At 26.1% G+C, this 25,448-nt stretch overlaps 2 protein-coding genes across 4 annotated transcripts in view; both read right to left on the bottom strand.

Moving 5' to 3' along the window:
- LOC100206230 (nucleoporin SEH1) overlaps window positions 1-18,331 on the bottom strand; it is a 31,679-nt gene extending 13,348 nt beyond the window's left edge. The window contains exons 1-11 of the mRNA XM_065820625.1: window positions 18,033-18,331; window positions 17,678-17,728; window positions 17,289-17,394; window positions 9,810-9,853; window positions 7,930-8,010; window positions 7,430-7,507; window positions 7,243-7,298; window positions 3,974-4,066; window positions 2,562-2,639; window positions 2,402-2,464; window positions 2,231-2,321 (exon numbers count right to left, since the gene is read on the bottom strand). Coding sequence (XP_065676697.1) covers window positions 2,231-2,321; window positions 2,402-2,464; window positions 2,562-2,639; window positions 3,974-4,066; window positions 7,243-7,298; window positions 7,430-7,507; window positions 7,930-8,010; window positions 9,810-9,853; window positions 17,289-17,394; window positions 17,678-17,728; window positions 18,033-18,143 — 852 coding nt within the window. The 5' untranslated portion in view covers window positions 18,144-18,331. The remainder of the gene's footprint in view (window positions 1-2,230; window positions 2,322-2,401; window positions 2,465-2,561; window positions 2,640-3,973; window positions 4,067-7,242; window positions 7,299-7,429; window positions 7,508-7,929; window positions 8,011-9,809; window positions 9,854-17,288; window positions 17,395-17,677; window positions 17,729-18,032) is intronic.
- A 162-nt stretch (window positions 18,332-18,493) lies between these two features.
- The window catches only part of LOC100209756 (zinc finger CCCH domain-containing protein 18), a 48,642-nt gene continuing 41,687 nt past the window's right edge, over window positions 18,494-25,448 (bottom strand). For all 3 annotated transcript variants that reach the window (XM_065820624.1, XM_065820622.1, XM_065820623.1), the window contains 10 exons: window positions 25,247-25,438; window positions 23,140-23,186; window positions 22,614-23,011; window positions 22,220-22,275; window positions 20,268-20,392; window positions 20,086-20,175; window positions 19,856-20,009; window positions 19,737-19,777; window positions 18,837-19,086; window positions 18,494-18,750 (listed from right to left, as the gene is read on the bottom strand). In XM_065820624.1, coding sequence (XP_065676696.1) covers window positions 18,625-18,750; window positions 18,837-19,086; window positions 19,737-19,777; window positions 19,856-20,009; window positions 20,086-20,175; window positions 20,268-20,392; window positions 22,220-22,275; window positions 22,614-23,011; window positions 23,140-23,186; window positions 25,247-25,438 — 1,479 coding nt within the window. In that variant the 3' untranslated portion in view covers window positions 18,494-18,624. The remainder of the gene's footprint in view (window positions 18,751-18,836; window positions 19,087-19,736; window positions 19,778-19,855; window positions 20,010-20,085; window positions 20,176-20,267; window positions 20,393-22,219; window positions 22,276-22,613; window positions 23,012-23,139; window positions 23,187-25,246; window positions 25,439-25,448) is intronic.

Here is a 25,448-nt window from a genome sequence, read left to right on the forward strand (position 1 = left end):
AAAAACAGACAGGCTTGGCAGTGGAGAATAAATAATATATAAAATGCAGAATTGGAGAAAGAATAAATAAAGAAAAACCTGGCTCTAAGTGAGGTTTTTTTAGATTCTGATGCTGGTTCCTCTGCATTAGACTCAGAAGATGTATTTTTTACAGATGAAGGTTCTGTTGATGAATTAATTCAATATTCTTATTCAACATAAAAGCCAAGGCAAACAAATGGTTATAAAATAAAAACTTGGTTAAATTTACATTAAACTAAATTAAAATTCAATTGGATCAGAAATATCATTAATTTTTATTATTTAGATAATGATAATTATTAGTCCTGATGATCTGGTGGATTGTATGCCTGTAGCATCTGCTCGTTATAGGGTTAGAATCTGACTTCAAACCATGATCATTGCAGCAATATGCAATAAATCAGGTGTAAATCTTGAAAATATTCCCGCTTCCAAAAGCTCTTTTCATCAAAAGAAATTCAAGAAGATTGAAGATCTAGGTAAGAGTTATTAGTATATAAAAAAAAAGCTATGATAGATAAAGATTTAATTACGTAAGTTATAAAGTTATTTTGATTATTAGGAGACCAGATAATATATATACATATATATATATATATATATGTATATATATATATATATATATATATATATATATATATATATATATACATATATATATATATATATATATATATATATATATATATATATATATATATATATATATATATACACACACACACACACACACATATATATATATATATATATATATATATATATATATATATATATATATATATATATATATATATATATTTAAGATAATGGAAACTTTAAAGGGAAAAAGAATTGTCCTGCACTTCGACAGCAAAATGATCAAAGAAGTTGAGGAGAATTTGAATATCACTGTTGAAAGAATATCTGTTAGTATTACTTTACCAGATATTGATGACACAAATAATATCCTCCTTGGAGTGGTTAAAGCTGAAAGCTCAAAAGGAGTTGACCAGTCAGATGTAATCTAAAATCTTCTAGAGTATTATAAAATTGTCGATCAGTTCTTTGCCATATGTTGTGATAACACTGCTTCCAATACTGGAGTATTTATTGGCGCCATTCCATTTTCACAATTATTCTAAACATCCCTTTTACATGGTTTATCTGCAGGCAACACATGTTGGAGTTACACATTTCTTATTTTATAGAAACTCTCACTGGAGAGAAAACCAAAGGGCCCAGTAGAGCACTATATATAAGATTGCAAAAATCCTAGCCATTAAACTAGGAAAAGTTTTTCTTGTCAGCATGCAACGGCATACATGGTACTTAACAGAGCAGTTAGTTATACTGCCCCTAGCTGACAATGATGTTAGCAAGAATATAAAGCTGACAAAACTTAACAAAAAAACCAACTCAAAAATGTTAAATTTTTTAAAGGGAAACATATATTCTGAAGAGAGCTCCTAAATAACGTATTTTTTTACTAAGAAATGATTTTTTTATTAAATGAATTTTACATAAATCACTTTTAAATAAACAAAAATGCATTTTTAATTGTTTTAAGCCTATTTGGACTATTGAGAATACGAAAAGCTTGAGAGATTTTTTTTTTTTTTTTGGGATACCCTAATAGACAGGGAAGAAAAAAATAAGGTTGCATGATTAAAAATAAGTAAAATTTATAAAAATCAGTTGTTGAAATTAAATACTTTAAATGAAAAACCAACAAGCTAAAACATCCCTATATATATGCAAAGATATATACATCCCTATATATATGCAAAGATATACACATATAACTCTACATATATACAAAAATATATAGATATACACACATTTATACAAGGTTTATTTAAATATATTTTATTTTCCTATTTTTTATTAAACATAATTTTAATGTGTATTTTAAATTTAACTAAACATTTACTAATTTCAATTTCTAAATTACTATACTCAATTTCTTAATTACTAATACTCAACTTCTAAATTACAATCAGCATATAAAATATATTTGGCAATGGCTTTATCAATATATTAAAATGTTAGCAAATCTTATTTAAATTATAAACAATATATATTACAAATAATATTTTTCCAAACACAGAGTTATAGTATAGTTTTATAACTTACACAATTTACAAAATTACAAAGTTTGTATGACTAAAAGTAATCGATGTTTCAAAAGATTAACTAGGAAATTATGGCAATTTAAAGTATTCTTTACCGGTGCTTCGTGATCGTGAAGAAGAGCAACTTGAGAGATCTCTGGTTTATCAACTACCAGTGTTCCACTTGTTGATTGTGTCATTTTTTCTCTAATAAAAGTATAAAATAATTTATGAATACAAAATAAAGAAACACACAAAAAAACATAGCCAATTAAATACAATCTTACTTAGATGGTTTGATGGACATTATGTAAACATCTTTAGATGCAATTGCTAACAGATGATGAGTTCTAACACAAAATAAAAAACCTAAACTCTACAAATCAATAAACAAACAAAACTGAAAAAACAAAACAAAAAAAACCCAGCATTTTAACTTTTTATTACCTGCCAATATTTGGTGCAAAAGCAACATCATGTACTGCTTCAGTTACACTCATTAAAGTTCCAACTTTCATCCATTTTCTTGATAAAGCAATAATGCAAAAAAGCTTTTTAAAGTCATTTAATTATTTGTTTCACATGACAAAATTCAACACCTTTTAATCATTAATTACATATTTTTTTAATGTGCTATAATATATAGGCATTGAATGCGATTGTTATCGGATTAAAATGAGTAAACAAACATTAGATTGAAAAAAGCTTTTTTTATTGTCATAAGTTGACACTTTAAAATTGTTTCACCAGTGTTTCTCAGTCCTTCGTTGAGTTTTGTGGCAATATAAACAGACTCAATCTAATAAAAGAGAAGCTGAAAGTGGAGAAAGAAAAGGAAATAAAGATAAATATAAAAAAAAATCTATCTATCATTTGCTTCATCATAGAAAAATCTATCATTTGCTTCATAAAGGCAACTTTTTAACTGAGAAAACCAGTGCATAATTAAAGACAAAAAAGACTAGAAAGGACACAATTGCCAAGTTGCCAATATTTTTAATAGTCAAATAGTGGGTGTGGCTAAAAAATTCAAGTAATAAAACTGAGAAACTTGGTCTTAAATTTCTTATTTAAAGGCAATCCTGTGGTTTGAATAGTATATCATAAATTACTTGGAAAACTTTGAACGTGGATTTGTATATAAAAGATTGCTTAGAGTAACACCTTTTGCCATTTATTCAAAAGTATGATATGCCCAAAATGTTTTTACTTGGTTTGGCTACAATCCACAACTCCCAGAAGTCTCTAAAATTGCACGAACAAAATGACTTTGAATTTGCACCTAAAGAAGTAAATCCTCCAAATTATCCTGAACAGCAAGTTATTGAAAGTTATTGGTCAATTAAAGAAAGAATTAAAAAGCAATAAACTAGCTTCAGATAAAAAAAGTAACACAAAGCGAAAATCAGCAGATGATGTCAAGTAATTGCTAAAATAATTGCAAAATAACAATATTTAAAAAAAGGTCTGATAAAAAGTGTAAAAATTTAATGAAATAAATAATTTAATTAGCTTATATCTGCTAATTATACAGCTTATATCTGCTGAGTAGTTTTTAAGTAATTAACAATTAATGGGTGCTGAACTTTATTGTGTTCAATGAACAATAGATAATGAACAATAGATAATGAACAATATACTTATTATTGAACAACATACTTATTATTGAAGAACATTTTTATGCTTCAAAATTTTTTATATTAAAAAATATAAAATAAAGTTTTTAAATCAAATTTTGAATCAGTACATTTTGAATCAGTACATTATATACTACTTATATAGTAAATATTTATAACTACTATAACTAATGTGAAAATATCAAATATTATATGAATATTGAAACATTAATATATAGAAACCTTGCATTATTGTTATACTCATGTATCTCAACTTTTCCACCAGCATTTGGGCTTGTATCATCACTTCCGACTGCTAACATAGGAGCATGTGCTCTATTTTTAAAAAAATATATATATAAATCCTTGTAATTCCACACAACAGCAATCATATAGGTTATGAAAAAAGTAAAAAAAGAAAAAAAAAATTGATAAAAAAGAGTAATTTTTATAATTTTTTTTAGAGCAAAAGATCAACATTGAAAAAAAAAAGAAAGAAAAAATTTAATAAAGTATTAATTTAAAAAAAAAAAAAAAATTAAGTCCCAAAAATATATATTATATATTTAAAAAGTGAAAATATAAAGTTAAAAAAACAACAGTCAAAAACTTTTACAATGTGAAGCCATTCTAAAAATTGATAAAATTAAAAAAATGTGTTAATCAACATTAAATCAAGTGAAATTGTAATGTTGAAAAATAGTATGGAGTCTTTTTGTTTAAATATAGCAATAGTAAATCTTTCAATTAAACATTATTTCTTCAAAAGAATTTAAATCTTCATAAATATAGAAATAGTAAATCTACCAAACTTTATGACTATGAATAAAAAAAAATAATTATTGGTGTTCTTCGTTGCAACAATATTGTGCAATGGCTTGCGAAAAACATTATTTTATAATTAAACGACATTTGTTGTTTTTGCTGAAGTTTTGTAATTGTAACTTTATTTCGCTATGCAATTTATTTATAAAATTGAACTCGCAATAAATGTGAAATAGTGAAACTTACGAAAAAAAATGAAAAAGTGAAACTTACGAGCTTGTGTTACTATTTCAAGCTACTATTTTAAAACCTTTTTTACTTTTCAATCTTTAAAATTTCTTTTGATGACACAAATTATTACATGATGGTTAATCTATAAAGATCATCAATCAAAATTTAATACGTTTTTTTTTTGAGAAATGCATTATCGATTTATTTGTTTTCTCGATTTGCTTGTGTATCAAAAAAGAAATCCATTTACACGAATGCCCACCAGTGAAAAAGAAATATATATATAATATAAATATTCAAAATAATACTCTTTAAATACAAGCAATGATATATTAAATTAAAAATAAATCAAATATACAATTCTTAATAATAATTCATATACACTGATTAAAATAATATAAAAATATATAATACTTAATATATCTTTGAAAATCATAGTTTAATTTGCTGTGTCCTGGTGAAGCCAATTTAATTTTGAATTGACTTCATCTTCATCTAATAAATGTTACAGACAGTATTTTTTTAATTTAATTTTTTTTTTAGCGCTATCCAAATAATATATGTAGCGCTGAAGGGGAGTAGAAGAGGAAAAGGACCCTACACATTCCTGAAACAAATTTTAAATTTGGGGAGAGAAGAAGGATTAGAAAATATTTTGACAAATTCTCAACTTTGTCAAATGCTGTATAAAATTTATTCCTGGTTAACAACCTGTGTGCGTGTGTGTGTGTGTATATATATATATATATATATATGTATATACAGAAAACATACATGATATATCATGATAGATCCTGATAAAAATCTGTTCAAAAAATATTTGAAGGTTTAGTGGTTGCAGATATACTTATATAATAATTATACATGCATTTTTGCTTATGTAATAATTTTTGCATATAATACAGAAAAACAAAAATATAGAAACTAATGTTTTTAAAACACTCAGCATCGGCTGTTTTACCAAGACCAAAGCAGATACATTGGGTAAATGGTCAACGAATCAGCAGGCTGATGCCGATGCACCCCTCTTTTATATATATATATATACACAAACCTTGGAACTAGGGTTGGCATTCGGCAATGCCGACCTTAAAGTGTTTGAGGTTGGCAAAAAATTGCCGACCTCGTTTCTATGTCTTATGGTAAGACTTTTGTATCAAATTTTATATATTTATATATATATATATATATATATATATATATATATATATATATATATATATATATATATATATATATATATATAAATAAAACAAGTTAAATTAATTTCTAAATCTTAAATACCCCTGATTAGGCACCTATATATTATATAACTGTAATGTAACAAAATATTTTAAAAAATTCAATTCCAATTAGAAATCTACAAAAAAAAAACAACATCCAATTAGAAATTTGAATATTCATAAATTGTTGCATTTGTAATAGTTTACTAATTATACAATAGAAACAAGAACTCATTGAATAAAAAATGTTTAAAGGGAACTTAAACCTCCAAGATATGTTGTGTTCATATTAAAGAGAATGATAAAAAAAAAAAATGTTTGGGTTAAAGTATTTTGATTAAAACAAAAGAATATATGCATACCAAAAAAAAACTAACTTTTTTATTTTAGTTGAAGCTTGCCTTATCCGATTTGTTGTCGATCAACTAGTTAGCCACAATCTACAGACTTGATTTTTTTAAATTTATTCAAGCGCGTTTTATTCCTATGAGTTTCAGTACATGACATCATTGATTTTTGTTTGTGTAAAAGATCGATTATGTAAACTATTATTGAGCAATTGTTGGCTTTATAAATCCATCTTGCTTTTCTTGTCTGTAAAACTAAAAGCTAGAAGTTATTGCAACCTCTTTCACAATTCTTTCTATAGATTGTTCATGTACAGAAAATTCTGAAACATCTATTGAGGCTTCTAAGAACTTAATAAGTTCTTCTTTACCAAGTTGGCAAAGAAATTTGTAGGCTAAGGCTTATATTAGTTAAATTAGGCTCCTAATAGTTACTACTAATGATCATAGTAATAAGTTCCTATAGTCACTACTCCAATCAATCAGTTTAATAATGATTTCAGCATTGATGTTAAATTTTGGAATTTTCTTTATCTAACTTTCTTAAGTAAAAACTTAAACTTCGTTATTGAAAGTAGTCTTTACATATCTCCTCCCCAGGTCTTAGAGCTATTGCTTTTTAACAACAAAAGTGTCTGCATAATTTGCAAAATTAAAAGTCTAATATTTCAAGAACTGTATGGAATTGGACAATTAAACTTTCAGTTTTTAGAATATTCATAATTCCTATAACATATGTTAAAACTAGTAAAATTAAACACATCTTGTAATCATTTTTTGTTTTTTCTACTGAATTGACAAGGAAGTATAAATATATAAAAATTAAACTTAAACGCTGTTGAAAAAAATTAAAATTATTTAATATTGCATAAAAGTTTATTTTAAAATAAAAAGAGTAAAAATATAGAACAAATGAATTAAAAAATACAGAACAAGTAAAAAATACCTTGATGGATTCCAAGATATTGAACTTGCACTGGTTATTTTGCAGGTAATAACGTGCTAAAATCAATATTTTTATTTCTGCTCAGAATTCTGTTAGAACCAAGTTTAACAAAATTATTTAAGTTTAACTTAAGTTTAGTTCAAAGTAATTTAAGTTTAAAAATTGTGACAATAAATACATAACAAACCTGAACAGACCAATGACTAAGATTCATAACATCTGTAGCTTCATATATTCGAACAACACCATCTTTATAACACATAGCCTAATAAAAAGTTATATTAATAAAAAAAAATACTGTAAATGAGAAATTGTAGTTATTATCAAAGTTGCTGCAGACTGGTCACACTTCAAAATATTTATGGGCTCAATAAGAAAGACATAAGATTTTTTGACCAATTTTTTGAGTATATAACAGATTAAAACTAACAGCATATAATAAATCCTTTTATCTATTTAACAATTTAAACTTAAAAAAAGCCAAAGCACTTGGACCGGACCAGAGTATGTCTGGACTGAAGTCCAGTTGTAACATGACTTGTTCAATATGATTACCTAAACTACATTCCAATACACTGACAAGCTTTTTGAGGATTAAATTATCTTTTATTTCAACATGTAAATAAAAAAAATATACCACAAACAACTATATTTGTATTGAAAACAATAATAAAAAAAAAAGTATACCAATAAAAGTCCAAGGTGCTTGGGAGAGAACTTTATATCAGTAACTGAGTTACTACTGTCAACCAAAGAAGCTCGTTGAATCTTTAGAAAAATAATCAAAAAATCTTTTTTTTTTTGTAACAAGAAAACAAAAGCAACAAAAAATTTAAAAAAAAATCTTTAAAAATTACAACATGTATTTTAGTACAAAAGTTTAACAAAACAGAAAAGAACCACATCGAGAACTACAAAAGAAATAACCACATAGAGATTTACAGTAGTCACTTAACTTATGCTAATGCAGCCTCTGTACAGTAGGGTACATAAAAAAAAATTAGGTAAAAAAAAAAATATTCAAAGTTTGTTCCTTTTTTTTAGATTTTTAGAATTTTTTTATTTTCAACTATAAGCAATGCTAATAGTTAGGTATGAGAAAAAAAAAAAAAAATACTGGTGATTATAATTATTAAGTAACCAGGGTTAAAATTTGACTAGTGAAAGGTTTGATAAAATACAGCCAGGGCCGGGGCCAGGTTGTGACTAGGGCTGCATAGACATTTATACATCCTAAAATATATTTTAATTTTAAAATTCATGTTATATTTTGTATTTATACGCATATAACTGTTAAACATCCAAATCACTCTGGCTTCCAATGATAAAGTTAATTCTACAGGTTTTTTTTCAGACAAGATTTCCATCATGGTCTTAAAAAAGTGTTCCAGAACTCTTTTCAATTTTTGCTTAACTATTGAAAAGTGCTAAATAAGTGGTTCCAATTTTTAAAAACTCTAGAAAACACTTTGACCTCTCCGGCTATCTTAGGATTAGTCTTCACTCAGTTATTAGTTTCATTATATAAAGTTTTTGAGATTATTAAATCATTTCTTTATAACTGCAGTAATAAAATTATTCTTGAAGGCCAACACTCTTCTTCGTTTCGAGTAACTTTACGGGTACCACAAGGTTCTATTTTTGCTCCTGTATTGTTTCTTATTTACGATAAAGACCTTTATTTTACATCCAAAGTGACTCTATTTGGTGACGATTCAACTTTATACTCATCTTGACAAAAAGTATTCACTTTTTGATTGCTTAGAACAAGCTGCCAATTTTTAATCTCTTTTCTGTAAAAGTCTAAGATTTGCAGTGGTTTGTGGATTTTAAGTCTTGACTTAAAATCCACAATTTTTTGTTAGACAAAAAAACTCATTTATTTATTGCAAAAAAATATTGTAATATTGTTGGCTTTCCTATAATGAGGAACAAGAACCTTCTTAATCTCAGACAAAATCTAAAAGCACATTGTAAGTGTAATTAGACCTGCTTTTTTGATCTGCCAAGCCTGAGCCACTCCCATTGTTGTAAGTTTGCATTTCTCTCTTTTTTCTACAAATACTATCATGGTCAATGCTCAAACGAGCCAGCTCTATTACAATAAACCAAAATTAATTCTTGCTTGGCTTCATATTCAACAAGTAGCATCCATTTACTGTATCTGTTCTTTTATGCTATAAAAACTTTTATTAATCCAGTTTTTTTCCTTGCACAATAAAATAACCTTATAACTCTTACCCATCTTCATGTTTTCCTTTTTTTATACAACCTACAACTTTTTAAGTCTTCAGTTAACCGTTTCCTAGCTTTTTAACCCTATCCTCTATTTTAAAGTAACTCATAACTTTAAAGTGGTTGCTTGCAACCTTGTTGGAAGTAAATTAGAGTTTAAAAATATATAAATATATGCCAGTATTTAACAAATAGTAAATTTATAAAATAATATAAAGTATTATAAATTTTTTTCCAGCCCTGGCTACCAACCCCTGCTAAATCTTATAATTTTACTTAAATATATTGAACATAATAGTCATAACACAAATATTAACTTATATAAGACTTACCCATTGACTTGTTCGTCCAATTTGCACTGAACTTGCTTCTCCAACTGAAAAAGAAATGAGTCCAATTAAAAAAAATTATGTTAAATGTTTCCTGGTCATCAGGGCTGGCTCGTGCGAAGTGTGCGAGAACACAGACACAAATTTTATTTCTAAAGTTTAAATTTTTACAATTTAAACTTTAGAAATAAAATTAAAAAAAAATACCATTTAAATGTTATTATAAATAACTTTGAATCATTAATTTTTTGTAAAGTTTTTATATTATGCTTAGGCTGTTAAATAAAATACTTTAAATAAAACAAATTACTATTTAACGATTATCAAAATAAAGACATTTTACTTAAATAAACAAAGAATATGTAGTTTATATAAGTTTTATGAATAATGCACATGTTTAAAAACATAGTTTTGAAAGTGGGTATTTTTTGATGTTTTTATTTTTAATATTGAATTTATAAAAGATTTTCTTTAAGTTACTTAAAATTTCCATAGGAGTGAATATATTTGCAAATTCAAAACTTATTATAAATCCAAAAAAGATATTGTCTGATTGGCAAAATATAATAGAACGAGGAAAAAAAAAAGCAGAAGCTTTCGAAAAGCAGAAAACTCTTTAAAATTACCTTCAAACATCTGTAGAAAATGACATTAAATATGAGAATTCAAACATCTGTAGAAAATGACATTAAATATGAGAATTCAAAGAAAAATAAGAACAAAAGTTTAAGTAAAAAGCAAAATGTTTGATTGGCAAAATAAACTAAAATAAAACAAAAAAAAAAAACAAAAAAAAAAAAACAAACACAGAAACTTTGTTGAATAATGTGTTCAATTAGGATTCTCAACTGCTCTGTTTAAACAGTTTTTTGTATTTCTGTCATCCCTTGAATTTCAAAGATCTTTAGAAATTATGAAACTTTTTTTCAAAACATCATGTTATGTATAATTTTTTCAGTGCGCCTATAAATGCTTACCAAATATTTAAATCAAAATGTTGCAAATTAACAGTAAAGTTGTTAGTACTACAATATAAGAAAGTCATGCTAATGCTGTTTGTTCTTTAAAATTGGAGTTAAAAGAAATTTATTGGGCATTGAAAGAAGTTATAGTCATTGAAAAAGATTCCATTACTAGACCAACTATTGTGCCACTTACATCAAAATTAGACAGTTTGAATTCATATGTGTTATAGTTTGGCACAATGCATTAACTGAAATTAATTGTACTATTACAATATCAAACTGTAGACATGAAGACTGATGCAAATGCATTAAAGAAAACAATGTACTTTTTATTTAATAAACACACTGATGATTCTTACAAAATTTCAAGGCCAAAACTCTAGCAAATGATGCAAATTTGACTGACATATCCAGTTCTCTTCACGCATAAGAGCTAGAATAAAAAAAATATTTTTTGATGATAAACCTTTTAAAAAAGATAGTGACTTACAACTAAACCAAAATATATTAAAAGGATTTTTGATGTACTCTTTAAAACAGCTAAAGATTCAAAAAGTGGAACAATTTGAAGGCTTTTTAAGTACACTAGAACCATTTGAGTTTTCTAAGTATTGACTCATGCTGAATTAAAAGCTGTGTATTAAGAGGATTTGTTTCTTGAAACTAATTTGCTACCACAGAAAGTAGATGAGAATAAATCACGAGAATCTGTGCTTAAATGGATTTATGATAACCTTAAATATGCTTTAAGAAATTCTAAGTTTCCTAATGTTTGTATTTCACTACAAATTTTATTAACATTTATGATCAACAATGGGCCAAGAATATTTAAATGGTTTATCAATAATTGAAAATAAAATTGGTGGATACTAATACTATAAGATTAAATTTTGCTAAAGTCAAACATTAAATCAAAAAAAACTAAAAATATGTGCAAAATCAATAAAGTTATTTAATATTTATTATTTTATTATTAAAAGTAATTTAAAGTTTTTGAAAACAAGTTTAAGTTCCATTTTAAAAGCCGAATTTCTTACTAACTTATTCTCCCACACATAAAAAATGTTAAATGAGCCTGCCCTGCTGGTCATACATGTCAAAAGATTTTTATTTGACATACATATAAAAAGATTAATTTGAGGATTATAATCCCCCAGAAGTTCTAGGTGTAAAATATGAAGAAAAAAAAGCAATAACTTATAAATATTTGTATTAGTTTTGGTAATATAAACCACAACTAATATAATTAATAGGATACTATTCAATTTTTTGGCATATCTCTTTTCTATCTGTTTATAATACAATTTCCTTATATATATTTTACTCCTATTAATCAGGATATCCAATCATTGTGGTTTTTTACTGGTACTATTGTATAATATATCTGTTTGCGAATATTTCTTTTACAATTGCTAAATAAGAAATGTGCAGTTTTTAACTTATTTATTTTATTATTACTTATTTTGTTTGCAGCTCAGACAAGTTACCAAGACAACATACCTAGTGCAACCAGACAAGTTACCAAGTGTAACATTTTAAATTACAATTGTACTATTTGTTTGCAGCTCAGACAAGTTACCAAGTGCAACATTTTAAATTACAATTGTACTATTTGTTTGCAGCTAAGACAAGTTACCAAGTGCAACATTTTAAATTACAATTATACTAATTTATTAGTATAATTGTAATTTAAAATGTTGTTTTAGTTGTCTTAGTTGAATAAATAAAATTGCTGAAAGTAGTAGAAAGCGTGGTGACACTATACAAAAACTGAAAATGGTTTACAAGATAGGAGTCTGATGAATTTGCAACTTCACAAAGCTTATGTAAGCAGTTACACATGCAAGGATTAAACACGAAGTGATATAGAAAAGTTTCCAACAACTAACAGTAGTGAACCCAAGTGGAATAGACTATCCTATGACCATATTTAGTTTCTTTTATTGTAAAGAGTGTATTCCATTTGAGCTTAAACATTCAGAATCGTAGAATACTTTTAGAGAGTGCAGAAGATAGGATAAAAAAAATAGTTCAAGTTTGCTAAAAACTGTACACACACACACACATATATATATATATGTGTGTGTGTGTGTGTGTGTGTATATATATATATATATATATATATATATATATATATATATATATATATATATATATATATATATAATTAATATTATTGTTTGTAATACTTCAAAATAAAAATGGTAACAACACAAAGCAGCAACCACGTTTTTGTTTTGATTTTCTTAAAACACAACTTTACCGCAAGCAAATACGATTAGTATTTTATTGTTTAAAGAACATAGCTCAACACAAAATTAAAAATCAAAAATTTTAATTTTTCTATTACTATATAATGATATATATTTTATTGTTCAATAATATAAATTTTTTTAAATTATGTATAATTTTTTTTCTAAAATAAATATTGAAAATCTTGAAAAATAAGAAATTCTTTTTATTTTATGAGAAAATTTATTTTAGTTTATGCTTTTGTTTAATTCGGTGTTTTAACTTTTTTTAACATTTTCGCGTTTTCGCTCTTAAAATGGTGCCGTTATTGACATAGTTTAAACATAAAAGTTTTTATAATGTAGTTTCATTTAGCAGTTCATCATCCTTTTTTTAATCTGTCTGAGGACAGGATATTACAGAGTGATTTCTTTATTTACATACAATATAAACTGTATAAAAATAAAAAACTTTATTTATTATTAAAGAAGTTTATATCTGTTTATTACTATATAGTAATTGTATTGCGTTTTAATTCATTTAAGAAAAATGTTTTTGGGTTTAAATTAAGTTAATTAAAGTCCAACAATAATAATAGCTATTATTATTGTTGGGTCAGCGGACTTTCTTAAATTTATTTTGTCAACATTACGATTGTTAAAAACCGTTTATGGGTTTATTATTTTCTCATGAAAAAAATATCATAATAAGTCTCAAAACATCTACTTTGTTTTCAGAACAATATTATTACTATGCAAAATACTAATATAATTGTGGTCAAAGTCGAAGACTTTAAATCAAGTGATTAATAAAATTTGATTTGTGCTTACATAAATATTTTAAATGATTGTGGAATTTCTTTAAAATGTAGAAACAATTAAAATTTGCCAAAAGGCCCATATTTAGATGAAAAAGTGAAAAGCCCATGCGGGAATCCCGCTTAGCCTCTGAGGCCACCACGCCTCTGTTCAAATCACATTTCACTATCTTTCATGCTACAACTTATTATTATAAACTTTATGCTCAAAATATAATAAGTGTACAGAAGAAAAAGTAAAATCATAAAATATTAGTTTTTCCCTACTTCAAAGTCACATGGTTAAACAACTGGGAGACTGTGTAAATATTAGACATCACTATGATCGGTTGAAATTTGGACGATTTTAAATCGAGTTAAAGATTATAAATATCATAAATTTATTAATGAATTATTATAAATATTAAAATTATTATAAATTTTGAATTGTCAGACAACATAACCAATTGTAATGACTTTCTTTTTATAATGATGACATAATTGATTTTTATTTATATAAATAATTTTTATTTACATAATCTTTATTTCAATAAAGTAAGTATAGCCTTAACTTTACAAAGTGAAAGTAGTTTTTTGTAAAGTACCTGTCATAGTCTCCATAATTTTACTTTGCGCCACTTTTTTTGTAAAATTAATCAATAAATCTCAGAAATTTTTAACACTATTTTTACATTTGTCTCTACTCATCAATATTCCCTTCACAATTGCCCAGATAATTCGCAGCTCAGGACAGTTTGGTGGATTAGCATCTTTTGGAACAAAATAGACTTTTTTCTTATACCACTGAATTACTTTTTTGGAAAAGTGGATTGATGCCAGATCTGGCCAAAATAAGGATGATTATTTGTGCTTTTTAATTAGAGGAAGTCATTTATTTGTGTTTTTTAAATAATCCAATTGCTTTGATTTCTCCATCAAGCGACCTTTTTGGTATTTTTTCTTGTAATATTCTTTCAGATTTTCTTTTTTGAATATTCTTTAAATAAAAGCATTATTGCATTTAAACTTTGCAGCTAAATCTTGTTGTGACTGAGTCGGATTTTGAAGAATTGAGTCAACTATTGATTTTGCTCTTTTTTGGAAATAAATCTTGATTTTCCACCACTTTCCGATTTTATTTTACAGTTTTATTTGCCTTATAACATTTTATAACAATTCCAACAGTTGATTTTGGAACTTTACATGCTTTTGAAATCATGAAATATAAGAATTTCTATGTAAGATTTCAATTATATATTTTTGATTTTCTGACTCTTTACTCAACATTGCAAAAACTAATGAGGAGTAAACAAAACTACACTCACACACAAGAAAACTAATTATGCTAGCATCATTATAAAAAAAAAAATCATAACTGATTAAGTGATTTTTGAGAAAACTCAATTTAAAATTGTCCAAACTTCAACAGATCATGGTGATATAACACTAACACATGGCTAAATTAAAATTAATTTTTTATTAACTGAAACAAGGAGCAATAATATCAGCAATATAGCTAAATAAAAATAAATAAAAGCTACCAGCAAAGTAGCTAGATTTTAGCTTAGTGTAAAAATAGTTTTACTATTTTATCTAGATCACACAGGTTCAGTAACTTTAATTCTTGCACATGCTGAGCATAAAATAGAAAAACATTGTTTTCAAAGATTGGGAACAGAATCAGAGCTGGATACAAAGATAACTGACTACTATGTTTTTAGGTTTAAGCAATAATATATTCAATAGAATATATAATAACGCACTCATGTGCAAGCATTTTCAGAAAATAAAGAATAAATAATATTTTTTATTCTTTTATCTTTTCAGCAATAAATAATCCAAACATTATATACGCTTTGTACTTTGTAGAGAGGCATTATTTTTATATACACAATAATCATATTAAAAATAACTAAACAATATATGAAATAAATAAATAATAAAAAAATAATAAACAATATATAATTTATCTACAAAAACACAATATATGAACTATTTATTTACAAAAACATTTAAAGAATTAAAAGTAAAAGAACTTTTTTGTTTTAATATTATAAATATAACGAATATTAAAATTTTAATCGTGAACTAAATATTTATAAATATAAGAAAGACAATGTATTTATTCTTCTATAAAACTGATCACCAAAAAACCACAAAACCAGCTAGCACAACCACAAAACAAGTTAACTTTTTAAAAATATTTGTTACAAATGTTTTAAATATTTTTATTAAACTATACATAGATACAGTGGTGTGAAAAATATTAAGACCATTGTCAAAAAAGTGAATTTTTCTAATATTTCTTATGAAAACACAAACACTATGTCATAAAATGAGCCAAGTTCAGTATTTTGTGGATGCTCCTCTAGCTGCAATAAGTTTTTCAACCCTCTTAGGCATCCCATCAATCAGTCTTGGGCACATGTCTTGTATTCAACGGCGCACATACTGACATTTATTGTCAAGTATCTCAAACATAATACAAACACACTGTAGAAGTCTTAATCATACATTAGATAACATCCTGTAATCACTGGTTACATGTTCACTTCATTTTGCATTCATGCAAAAAACTTAAGCATTGCTACAATGCTCAATACTTATGGACATAAAACAATTACACTAGCAGATAATGTATGATATTAAACATCATTATTACATGAAAAAATATATTAATAAAAAATATGTTAGATTTTGCTTCAACTACGAGCACATGATTGTAAGCTCTTATATAAAAAATGGTGCCTTCCTCCATTGTTCTGTGGTCCAATCTTTGTGATACATGGCCTACTGCAACCTTCACGTTTGTTGAGCATTGGTCAAGAGCAGTTTTTTGCTTGGTCGATATGCTAAAATCCATTTTGTATCAGACAACCCAAACACAACTTGTTGAGACATTGATCTGGTGCTTCTATAGCACACCTTGGAGCTGCTAGCTGGTCTTTCTTCTGTTTTTTCGAAAGTTTGCAAGCAGAACCTGTCTTGCATGTGGCGTCATAACTGGTTTTCAGCCTGAAGTGGAACGTCTTGAAGAGGACGTAAAACCAAAGTCTAATCATATGTTGATGGTAAAAACTGCTGTTTTACTTAATCCACATTTCTTGGCAACAAAAAATTCTTGAATAATTAAAACCAGATTTAAAATCAGAAAAATATTAAACTGTATCACTATCAACAGCAATAATCTAACAAATATTCACTTAAAGGTCATTTGTATCATAGATATTCACTTGTCCGCAACTTACATTTCACAAGGCAAAATATACCAAATAATCACTAAAATACATAATTCTACAATAAAAGTTAACAGATTCAAATCAATAATTTCAATACTCAGCCACACCCGCAGGATGATAAAATAAAGCAGTGCTGCCACTTTTTTAGAATCTAAAAAAAGGTATCAACTAATAAAAAGCCTTTTTTCTTGGTGGTCTTAATATTTTTTACACCACTGTATATTACAATTCGACATTTTAAAGAACCAACCTTGTTCCTCCCATACAACTGCTGTTCGATCAAAAGAGCATGTCGCTATGACTTGACCAAACTCTGGATGTGCCCAAGTGACTTTCCATACAGATCCTGAATGAGTCTAAACTCATTGAAAAGGTAAATCTATAATAATTGAATATACAACTTGTTTCTCCAAGCAAAGAGGCAGAGCCAAAAAGTTAAATAATTAAAAAAAATAAATAAAAGTTATAAAAATAAATAGGAGACTATTTATTTTTATAACTTTATTCACCTTCACCTATGAAAGATAAACTAAAAAAATAATGCACAATAAAATCAAAATAAAAAATCAATAGAAAAATAAATACTTGTTTGTCTCATTAATAAACTTAATTAAAAAAATAAAAAAAATAAAAAACTACCTTCCAGTCAGCTGTGCACACCCATTCCCCATGCTCATCAATATCCCAGATCTATCAAATCAAGATTTTAAGTTAATAATAAGATGGTTATCAAATAAATTCAATAAAATGATTTAATAAAAACATGTTAATATAATCGAAGAACAAGCGCAATGATAAATCACACATGTAAATATAAAAAATTCTATTAGTTCATACAAACACAACAAAAAGTAAAAATGATCAAAAACAATGATTTTATATGGACAATGATAAAGCATGCAAAAAAGATACTTTTACTTTGTGTAAAAAGATAACAAACAAAATAATTATATCAATACAAAAATAACAAACTCAAATAAAAGTAACTTTTAACTTTGACTGTGTGATCAGATGAACATGTTGCCATTCTTCTACCATAAAAATCAAATGAAACATCATGGATGATATCTTTGTGATCAGCAGAAATTAATCTTGTAGTATACATATTTTCAAATAAAAAATTAACTAAACACAACCAGAAAACTAAGCATATTTACTACAGAAGATAAGTTTGAATTTTGTATGACCAACCTCTATGCGATCCTCCTGTGATACATCACAGGAACAAATAAACATTTACTATAGATTAAAACTTAAAATTGGTCAGATGTTTCAAACTTTGATCTAATTCCTAAGAAATTTACAAGTAACATGAGTACAAGTAAAAATAGAGAAGAAAAAAATAAAAAAATAAAAGGGAAATCTAAAACCATATAAGCAATATAAAAGGCAGTCATCAAAAGAGTCCATATCAAAAATCACCATCAATAAAACTTCGAGAAACTAAAAACCAAGTTTGCTATATCTCGATATTTTTTGCTTTATATATATACATAAGTAAAATAAAAAAAAATTTTAAATTAAAAAAAATCTCAATGACTGCTTTTTTATGACTCTGCTACACTAATCAAAACAAAATGTTTTTTTCAGTCAATTTTTGCGCGTTTTCGAGCAATAGCATCTTCTACAGCTTTGAGTTCTTTTAAAAGTTCATCTTTTCTAACAGGGCGTTTAGTGCCTGCCCCAACTGTTATTGGAATCTGTGCAGACACCTAGATCCAAGAAAGAAAAAAAAGAAAATATTATAGATTTCAAATTTTGAAATACAAAAAAGTAATAGTTCTGAAAAATAAATTACTTTTTCTGCAGGTTTTACATTTGTTTGTATTTTATTAAATGGTTGCTTGGTTGCAGCAGGTGCAATAGGTGCTGCTGCTGGGAAACGTGTTTCGCTATCAGTATCACTATCATCAGAATCAGAGTCACTACTATCTGATCCTGAATCTGTGTCAGAATCAGAATCACTATCAGAATCACTATCTGAAGCTGGTTTTCGCTTTGGTGAATCAAACTTGTCATCATTTTTTGGTACACTGATGGAAGAAGCTCTAAATAAGAAAAAAAAATTAACAGAAATAGAATTGCTAATAATGAAAAAATAAACTTTTCCTTAAATACTTTTTTGATTTTGTTATCAAAATTGTTTTTTTTTAAATTATAAATTAGGAAACAATAGTAGATTTTTAAAATAAAAATTTAATTAGTACAAATTTTTATTTAATTAGTAGATTTAATATGAATTTCAAAATTTTTAAAGATGTTTATCAAAAAATTTATAAATTTGAGTTGTGCTTATAACAAAATTTTATAAGTCTTAAGTTATACATTTTTTTTGAAAGTTGTAAGGTGCAAAACTTTTTCAGAAAGTCATAAGTTTCACAATTTTTTTAGAAAGTTGTGAGCTTCAAAATTTTTTCAGAAAGTCATAAGTTTCACAATTTTTTCAGAAATTCTTAAAAGTTTCACAACTTTTTAAGAAAGTCATACGTTTCACAATTTTTTCAGAAAGTCATATGTTTCACAATTTCTTTCAACATAAGTTTAATCAAAAAAAATAATTTTTTGGAGGGAAAAAAAAATTTTAAATTTTGTTTTATGTGAATGTTTCGTGCAAGTGTTTTTTTGAACTGATGTATTAAAAAGTAAAAAAGAAAAAAAATTTCAAGGCGTCAATTAATAGAAAAAAAAGAAAACTTACAATATTTCCCTTTCAATTGGTTTACTTGGAACTATAGGAACCTAAAATTATGAAAATGTTTGAACTTTAACTTTCATTAAAAAATTAACTTTCTTCGAGTTTCACCATACAAAACTTACTTGTCGCTTTTCGAGCAACCTTGGCAAATTTTCAGCAGGTCTTAATGGTTGTTTGACTTCATCTGGCTTACTTTTTCGAATATCAGATCGTTGCAAATCTTTTTGTCTCGAAGACTTGATGTCTTTAACTTTTTTATCATCAGATTGAATTTCTCTATAACATTGTTTATTGCATATTAGAATTAAAAAAAAAAAAAAAATTCTAATTTGATAACAAAATAGTGACATACTGCATTTTATTTGTTTGCTGATTTTGGTTGGCCATTTGTTGATAGTATTGAGCTTTTTGCTTGTTTTGTAAATGTTTCCATTCTTCATAACTAATAAAAAGAAATTCAATTGACAAAATCAATTGTTTAAAAAAATTTAAAAAAATGTTTGTAGATAAAATAAAGTTGTTGCAAAAACTAACCTTAGAGGTTCATTTTTGTCTTGGTTAGGTGGTGCTGGTGGCGGAATAACCTTTAATCTATCTGTTCTTGGTTTATGTTCCAACTCTTTATGCCTAGCTTCATCATTTCGAACAGGTAAAACACTCTAGAAAAATATTTTTACTTAAAATAGTCAATATTTTCTTTTAAAATATCAATGTTATGATTTTAACATCAACAACAAAAAAATGAATTACAAACATCATTATGGAGTAAAATGCTGAAATAATAAAATTTTTAAACTCAAATGTTAAAAGCCACTAATTTTTATAAGTGGATTTACAACCATTGAAGTGTTCTAAAAGTATTAGCAATTATCTAACTTAACTTATCTGTTTAATCCTAACATGCTATAACAAAGTTAAGTTCTTTAAGATTGTTTCATATGGCAAAAGGCTAAATTATCAAATTATTAAAAAAACTTATTGTTAACTTAACAGTTAACAGAAAAGATTTTAAAAAAACAAAAAAAAAAGCATATGCAGAAAAAGATTGCATTGAAAATAAGAAATCGCATGTGGGTGATCAATTCTACTGGCTAATATAAGGAATCGACCTTATATTAGCCAGTAGAATTAAACACAAAGAAAAAATAAAAATTTTGTCCAAAAAAAAATAATTGATTATTTTTTTTTGGACAAAATTTTTATTTTTTCTTTGCTTAAACTTTTACCTTCATAATAGTTCATTACTAAACTTTATAAAAACAAAAAAAAAACTTGAAAAAACGTGCAATTATATTTGATATTTTAAAATTTATTTTTAAATAATTCATTTATTGCAATGACTTCACAAATGGTGGTAAAAACTATGAAAAAAATAAAAAAGGTTAAATGGAAAAAAAAAAGGACAGTTGAAAAGGAAAATGTTATTAGTTACACACAACAACTTAACATAATAATAAAATAAGAACATCAAACTTTAAAGTTAACAATTTTAAAAAAGAAAAATGATTGTACATTTTATATATCTGCTCATTAAAACTGCTAATATTAGTTAGTAATAATGTTATTAACTCACGTGAGCAGGTACTTTTTAAACTGAATACTTTACACTAAGTAGACATTTTATGAAACACTCTTATAAAAATTACATAAAACAAGATTTTTACTAAATATATCTATTCTTTTGATAATTCTCTATATAAGGAGAGGTCCATAAAGTTTATATGTCCAAAAGTTAGAAATTTGGTCCCTCTTAACCCTTTTACCATGCACTTTTTTGTCCTCCCCGGCCAAAAAATTATGCAGTTCCTGTCCCTTAATGATATAAAAAACTTCAAATTTAGAAAAAAATTCTAAATTAGAAAATGTTTCTTAAAATTAGAGCATGTGTACTTAAAAAATGTACTTGAAATTGATCATACTCCAATAAATAAAAATAGAATCAAATAAAAATTAACTTTACATAGAACAAACACTTTTTTTCAGGCACCCTCCTAGTAAGTCCGTAAAAAAAGTGTCTTAACTGAAATAAGTAATATTTAAAACAAAACCTAAAACCTGTTTTTTTTGGACTCAAAAAAAGAGTTGCCTAAAATACGTGTTTGCCTTACTTAAGGTTAATGTATAAGGGATGGCATTTATATGCATAGAGGAACGCTAAGCACCCATTCCATTATGCATATATCCTTTTATGTTGGTAAACTAGGATCTACTGTCAGAAAATTAACTTTTTTATTGGTCAGCTGACAAATTATGGAAAACACCATACCATCTCAAGGTATGGTGCTGTTTTTTTTTAAAAAGTTTTTATGTTTCATCTGTAAGCTCCATTTGTTAAAATTGGGTTAAATGACTGTTCTCCTTATACTTGGAATCAATTTACATTTGTGAAAGCATAGATGTGCAACTTATCAACTGACAAGGTTCTCTTAAACACATTAAAGCTTTTTTTTCATAAAAATTTTAATATATTGAACTAATAATAATACCTTTTTTCCTTCATTCTCTGATGATGACGATGAGCTAGAATCACTTCCAGATGACCCTTACAAAAAAAATGTTAAAAAGAAATATTGAAATAATAAATATTTCAAGGAAATCCAAATAATTTAAACTCAACAAAAATATTTAACCCAATCTAATTTTGAAAGAAGAATCAAAGAAATACTAACAACTTATAAAAGAAACATAAATACAAATTTTTAAAATAAAAACAAAAGTTAAAATAATGTAAATATGTTGCTAAATTATTAAATTAAAATATAAAATAAGTTGCTAAATTGTTAAATTAAAATATAAAATGTGTTGCTAAATTATTAAATTAAAACATAAAATATAAATTATAAAAAATAAAAATAAATTGTTTGATAAAAGAAGATATACCAGAATCTGAGTCAGAATCAGAGCTAGAAGAGTCAGAATCAGAAATTTCTTCTAATCCTGCTTGCTTAGGTGTATCATTCCTCTGTGCAACAGGAACGTGCTGTGCACGCATCCATGGATCATGCCACTCTACAGCATTTATTTTTGAAGAAATTTTTGGAGCAGGAGAATCGCGGGTCAATTTAATACGAGGATCAACAATTACTTGTTTTTCCTCATGCTGTTTGGAATATATCTCAGGCTGGTAAATGGTATCAAAATCTTTCCCAGACCTATCATGTTGCTCTTTTTCTTCACGATCTCTTTTATCTCTAGCTTCTCGTTCACGCTGTCGTTGACGCTCTTCTCGTCTTATTGGATATGAACTTGGTAAGTCATTAGTGTGTGTTCTGCTAATTCTAAACATAACATTTGATATTACAAAAGAATATATATATATATATATATATATATATATATATATATATATATATATATATATATATATATATATATATATAACATGACTACTTTTGAATCTTCATACCTATCACTCATGTATAAATCGTCTTTTACTCTTGCATATCGATCAGACTAAAAGCAATAAAATATTGACAATTAGCAAATAATGTTTAGTAATGATTAATATAAAAGCAATGATAAGCAAGTAACAGCTTATAATATAACTATTATAGAAATTATAGGAAGAATAAAAAACCAGTAAGTTACAGAGTAATTGCTTATTGTTCTAAAATATTTGAACTAATTGGTATTACACTGCTAAATTAGTTTCTCTATTATTATGTACACATAAAGCTGGATTTTGAAGAACCATTTTTTTTCTACTGTAACTCTGGCAGTGTGACACAAGTGTGTTGTGTTATTTGTTAAAACAAATAACAGTTTGATTTTATTTAAATAGAGTAGTTTTTTTTTATGTCATATTTAATTTAAAGTTAACAATATCTTTATTGAACTAATTGGATTCAAAAATCTTTTAAAACCTATTCTTAAAAATTTCCTATTTCTTTATTATTCTTTATTTTGATACAAATTTTACCCACCTACCAAATTTTATTCAAATAAATGGATGCTCTCATATTAAAATATGATTGAAAAACCAAATACAGAAACAACTCAGCTCCTTTAAACTTTATCAATAATCGCATTATCAATGCATGGAACAGCTTATCATATTCCTTAAGTCTACTCTCTGCCAATCAACAGCTTCAAAGTCTTGACAGACTTTAAAGTTGTAACAGCCCACAACTCTATAACTTGACAACCTGCATTTTGTATTATAACAATTATTTTTGTATACTTAATATACTAGTGTGTGTAATTGTATTTATGTATATATATATACAGGGGTGGGCTGCCAAATTTTGAACAACCGGCTTGCTATTATTTAAAAAAAACAAAAAAACAGTAAATGAGTAAAAAAAAAACGGCTTGCCGAGTTTTAAAAAATTTTAACAACCGGCTTGCAAGAGCCAGACCGAGCTGGCTCCAGCCAACCCCTGTATATATATATATGAACTTTATTTTTTTTTTTTAATTGATATTAATACTATTAAGCAACCGGGGTTGAAATTTGACAGAGGCCAGGTTTGATAAAATATAGCTGGGGTCGGGTTTATGCATCCTAAAGTATATTTTTTTAATTCAAAACTCATGTTATATTTTGTATATATATGCATATATAAACATCATTATAATCAACATGATCATCATAATAATCATCACTGCCATAATAATCTTCATGATCATGGTTATGATCGTTAAACATCATCATTATCATTACCATCATCAGGCTTTAGCCTTCCATATTTATGCCGTTTCTCTAATAAAGAATAATCTAGAGCATTTTCTTTCCTTTACTAAAGCTCATTTATGCAATATATAAGGAACTCTCTTCAAATGTTCTTACTCCTACCTTTACTATTTATTCCTGAAGCTGCTAACTCTCTATATGCTGATAATTAAGTCATCTTCTCTAACAAACATTGTTTGATACAAACTTTTTTTCTAATTTGTTCTTATAACTCTTACCCAACTTCCTGTTTTCTTTTTATATGCAACCTACAACTTTTTAAGTCTTCAGTTAACCATTTCTAAGCATTTTAACCCTAACCTCTACTTTAAAGTAACTCATACTTATAGAGGTTGCTTGCAACCTTGTTGGAAGTAAATAAGAGTTTAAAAATATATAAATACATGTCAGTATCTAATAAGCAGTATATGTAAATATAAAATTATAACATATAAAGTATTATAAATTTTTTTTTAACCCCTGTTAAATCTTATAATTTTGCTGGGGCTGCAAAAAGTCTTATTTTTAGCTGGGGCCCCGGTCACTTCCTAATTATATATATAAATTAAACTAAAGAATAGGGTTAAATTGAAAACATTTAATTGAAAAATTAATTTATTTTCTTTTTTATTAATTAATTTCTTTTTGTCAATGATTATTATAAATTACGGTAACCTGCAATTTATTGTGCACAAAGAAAATAAGTTTGAAATAAAAAATTGCACATATCAATATCTGTTAATAAGTTTATCTTTCAGTCATCTCTTTTAAGTTTTAATGCAACTTTGTTATTTTACACTATTTTTTTAAGGTTTTCAATTGATAAAGAGAAAATCCTTACATATCTATCAGGTTTTCTATCGTCTCTGTCATTGCGATCATAATAATCTTGTTTTGGTAAGCAATAACTCATATCAATGTGATTCTCATCAGCTTCGTCATCTTTAACAATATTTTCTGGAATTTTTAAACTTAACCTTTTTTTTTCAAAATCCTTATCTTCTTCTCTTCTTCTAGCAGCAGCTTCTTTCACCTGTTTAAAT

Source organism: Hydra vulgaris, chromosome 15 (genome assembly GCF_038396675.1).
Source record: "Hydra vulgaris chromosome 15, alternate assembly HydraT2T_AEP".
Lineage (NCBI taxonomy): Eukaryota > Metazoa > Cnidaria > Hydrozoa > Anthoathecata > Hydridae > Hydra > Hydra vulgaris.